The following is a 4079-nucleotide window of genomic DNA, read 5'->3' as shown; positions in this document are numbered from 1 at the left end:
GCTGATGTCATCCAACAACCCTAAGGTCCTGAGACCCAGGACAATCAAGCAGGGGTCCAAGGTGCTGGGGCAAGGAGGGGGGCAGCAAAGAGCTTAATCACCACGCCCACCAGGTCCCAGGGCCTAGGAGAGTGCTTGGGGGAGGAGTCCAGCCTGGTGGAGAAAACCAGATGGAAGAAATCCTGGCGGAGCAGCCAGTGACTTGGGGGGAGGAGGGGTGGAAGGAAGAGGGGGGTTGTCTTGATTTCCTCGGGTAGATGGGGTGGGGTGGAAAAGATGGAGGTCTCCTGGAACGTGGAGGGATGCTGACAGAGCCAGATCAGATGAAACTGGGGTCGCAGAAGAGGGGGCTGAGGCTGGGGATTTTCCTCTCCTAGCACGCCCTCTCCTTGATCACAGGAATTAGGAAGCAGCTGAAAAACGAGGAACTTTCCCAGCTGACCCCTCATCCCTGCCTGCACTTGGAGGAAGAACTCTAAAACCCTGCCCCTAAATTCTCCCTTGGAGACGCTGACCCACCTGCCAGCTCTCCCCAGCCCGGTCCCACCCCGCCCCACACGTGCCTGAGAGGTAAGAGGAAGGAGCCAGCTTCAACGCGGAGGGCGGGGGAGATGAGAGGGAACTAAGTCAGAACCTCGGACAGTCAAACTTCACAGCAGTCCGGGAGCCGAAAGGTGAGGGGACAAGAGCAGCAGCCCACAGCCCTGGTTCTCGGGAGCCTTCCACCCCGCCTCTCCGCTAGGAGGGCGCGGAGACACCGCTGGGGGCGGAGGAGGCGGCTGGGAGGCGGGGAGGGGGGAGGCAAACCCTGCCCACTCGGCTCTGAGCCCAGAGCGGCCGCGGAACTCGGAGGCCGGTGCGCAGGGCGAAGAGGGCACCGGGGGCGGGGGGGCTCCGCTCCCTGCCTGTCCCCTCTCGCCCCAACCAGGAAAGTGAAGGCTCCTCGGACTCTAGAGCCAGCGGACGGAAGGACCACGACCGCCGGGCGCTCGGGCTCAAGGACTTGCCCCACCCGCCCCCCTCCCCGCCCCCAAGGCGCTCCGCACTCACTGGTGAGCGCCGCGACCCGGGCGCTGGATGTGGGGGCAGCTGCGATGGCCCCGCGCGCGGGACAGCCGGAGCACAGGGGCCCGCTGCTGCCGGGGCTGCTGCTCGTGGCGGCGGCGCTGAGCCGACCCGCCGCGCCCTGTCCCTTCCAGTGCTACTGCTTCGGCGGCCCCAAGCTGATGTTGCGCTGCGCGTCCGGCGCCGAGCTCCGGCAGCCGCCGCGGGACGTGCCGCCCGACGCGCGCAACCTCACCATCGTGGGCGCCAACCTGACGGTGCTGCGCGCGGCCGCCTTCGCCGGCGGGGACGCGGACGGGGAGGAGGCGGCGGAGGGCGGCGTGCGCCTGCCGCACCTGACCGCCCTGCGCCTCACGCACAACAACATCGAGGTGGTGGAGGACGGCGCCTTCGACGGGCTACCCAGCCTGACGGCGCTCGACCTGAGCCACAACCCGCTGCGCACCCTGGGCGGCGGCGCCTTCCGCGGGCTGCCCGCGCTGCGCTCGCTGCAGCTCAACCACGCGCTGGCGCGGGGCGGCCCCGCACTGCTGGCCGCGCTGGACGCCGCGCTCGCTCCGCTCGACGAGCTGCGCCTCCTGGGCCTGGCGGGCAACGCGCTTAGCCGCCTGCCGCCCGCCGCTCTGCGCCGGCCGCGCCTGGAGCAGCTGGATGTGCACCTCAACGCCCTGGCCGGCCTGGACCCCGACGAGCTGCGGGCGCTAGAACGCGATGGCGGCCTCCCGGCTCCGCGCTTGCTGCTCGCGGACAACCCCCTGCGCTGCGGCTGCGCCGCGCGCCCCCTGCTGGCCTGGCTACACAACGCCACGGAGCGCGTACCCGACGCGCGGCGCCTGCGCTGCGCCGCCCCGCGGGCGCTGCACAACCGGCCTTTCCTGGACTTGGACGAGACGCAGCTGCGCTGCGCCGACGGCGATGCCGACGGTCGCGGGGATGAAGTGGAAGTCGCCGGCCCCGAGCTGGAAGCCTCCTACGTCTTCTTCGGGCTGGTTCTGGCGCTCATCGGTCTCATCTTCCTTATGGTGCTCTACCTAAACCGCCGCGGCATACAGCGCTGGATGCGCAACTTGCGCGAGGCGTGCCGGGACCAGATGGAAGGCTACCACTACCGCTACGAGCAGGACGCCGACCCGCGCCGCGCGCCCGCCCCGGCCGCGCCCACCGGCTCACGCGCCACTTCCCCGGGTTCGGGCCTCTGAGCTTCGGCTGTTCTGACTTGGGGACTGCCCCTGCCAGCTGATGACCTTACTGAGGCCACCTCGCCCGAGACCGTGGGTATGGGGCACCCGCGAGCTTGAGGCTTTGAGACCTGCCCCTGCCCTGAGACCTTTGGATTATGGCATCTCCCCCACCCAGAGGCCTGGAGCTGTACCCCTTCTCCCCAGCTTCTGAGAGCTGTCACCATCGAAGACCCAGAGACACCCTCTTCTGATTCCAAAACCACCCCCATCCACTCATCCCAGGCTCTGAAAGCCCTCCTGAACCACCCGAAGCCCCTTCCCCCTTTCAGGACTCACTCGGAGACCCTGTCCTTCTATCCCAAGCCCCTGAGACTGCTTCCACCACCCTGTGCGTTGAACCCAGACCTCTCAGCAGGAAACACCCCCCCCCCCGAAACTACACTCCATCTTGCAGCCCTCAGCTCCCTTCTAGTGCTCAGGGGCCCTCACATCCCATTCTAGTCTCAGAATCAGAGCACCCCCTTCAGAAGGTTTTTGTGGACTTTGAGCCTTTTTTCTTTTACCCGCTTATCCTGCATACAGACCTACATCTGGGGGCTCTGAGGGCTGGGCACCCTCCCCCTATCTGGAGATGTATTTCATACCACCCACCACCTCAGCTCTAGCTCAAGCCCCTCCTTGGCCCAGGCTTGGCACTCAGCTCCTAACTCTGCCGTCACAGGGACAAGGACACCTCGTTAAACCCTTAGTGTGGAGCCGATCCTCAGCGTTTCCCACTTTGGGTTCTCATACCCCAATACTCAGTCCTTGTTCCCAATTTGAGACTCTCAGCTCTTTACCCCGATCTGAGTTAAATCCCTTTACCCAAGTTTTGGGCTCTCAGTTCTCTCTACACCCATCGCTTGCACTCAGTACCCACACCTGCCACTCACTGGGTCAGGTCCAGTGAGGACTCCATCCCTGGGAGATGCCCACCCCCCTTTCCTCTTAGGATGAGCTCTCTAGCCTTGAAAAACAGGCAGGTGCCAAGCACCGCTCCCCCCCAGCCATGCTAGCAGATCCTCATGAGAGATCCTGGAGGAGAGAGTCCTGGGGGTGCAAAGTAGATGGGCTGGCCTTAGAACCTGGGTCAGCTCACCTTTGTGCCCACAGAGAGGGGTGGAAGAGGAGGCTCTGAAGGGCTGGGAGCTGTCGGCCACGTCCTCTTTCCCACCCATGTGACTCTTCTCCCCTGAAGTTTCCTTGCTGCCACCTCACCATCCTTGCCCATCCCCTGCCCCATATGACTTCTGGAAGAGGAAGGGGGCCTCTCCTCCTGTCTCAGGCACAAGCCCTCCTGTCCAGGGTCAGAGCCTCAGCACCCTGCCTTCTGCATGATCCCAAAGCACAATTGGTGAGTGGGAGGGGGCTGCCTCTCCCTGACTCCCACCCCTAGGTCAAGCAGAATGGCTGGCCTGTGCTGCCTCTGCACACAGGAAGTCACCCTCCTCCAACATACTGGCTTGAGGCCTCTCCCCCTAGAAATCTGGATCTCCTTCGGGCAGTTTTCTATAAAGTCTGCAATAACCTCAGATACTCTGCTCTTGGAAGTGGTGCCGTGTCATTCTTGCTGACCTTGGTCACTGAAGGCGGGGAGGGGACACTCAGAGCATTTTGAACCTTCCTGAGATGAAGCAGTGACTCTTGATGTCTTTTCTCAGACTGGGGGCCGGGGGGAAGCGGGCTCTGACGGCACATCGTAGGATTGGGGCTAGACATATGGAGGGACTTCCCATTGGGATGGCATGGCTCTCCAAACCAGTTTTGCTTTTCATCCTGAGGTAGAGTTATCCA

At 64.0% G+C, this 4079-nt stretch overlaps 1 protein-coding gene across 1 annotated transcript; it reads left to right on the top strand.

Annotated features, from left to right (window-relative positions):
• On the top strand, window positions 801-3817 carry TPBGL (trophoblast glycoprotein-like). The gene has a single exon (XM_018059342.1). The coding sequence runs from the start codon at window positions 1095-1097 to the stop codon at window positions 2262-2264; it is 1170 nt and encodes a 389-aa protein (XP_017914831.1). The 5' UTR covers window positions 801-1094; the 3' UTR covers window positions 2265-3817.

The sequence above is a fragment of the Capra hircus genome, chromosome 15 (genome assembly GCF_001704415.2).
Source record: "Capra hircus breed San Clemente chromosome 15, ASM170441v1, whole genome shotgun sequence".
Classification (NCBI taxonomy): Eukaryota; Metazoa; Chordata; class Mammalia; order Artiodactyla; family Bovidae; genus Capra; species Capra hircus.
Note: the sequence above shows the minus strand (reverse complement) of the source record. Positions and strands in the feature narration are given on the sequence as shown.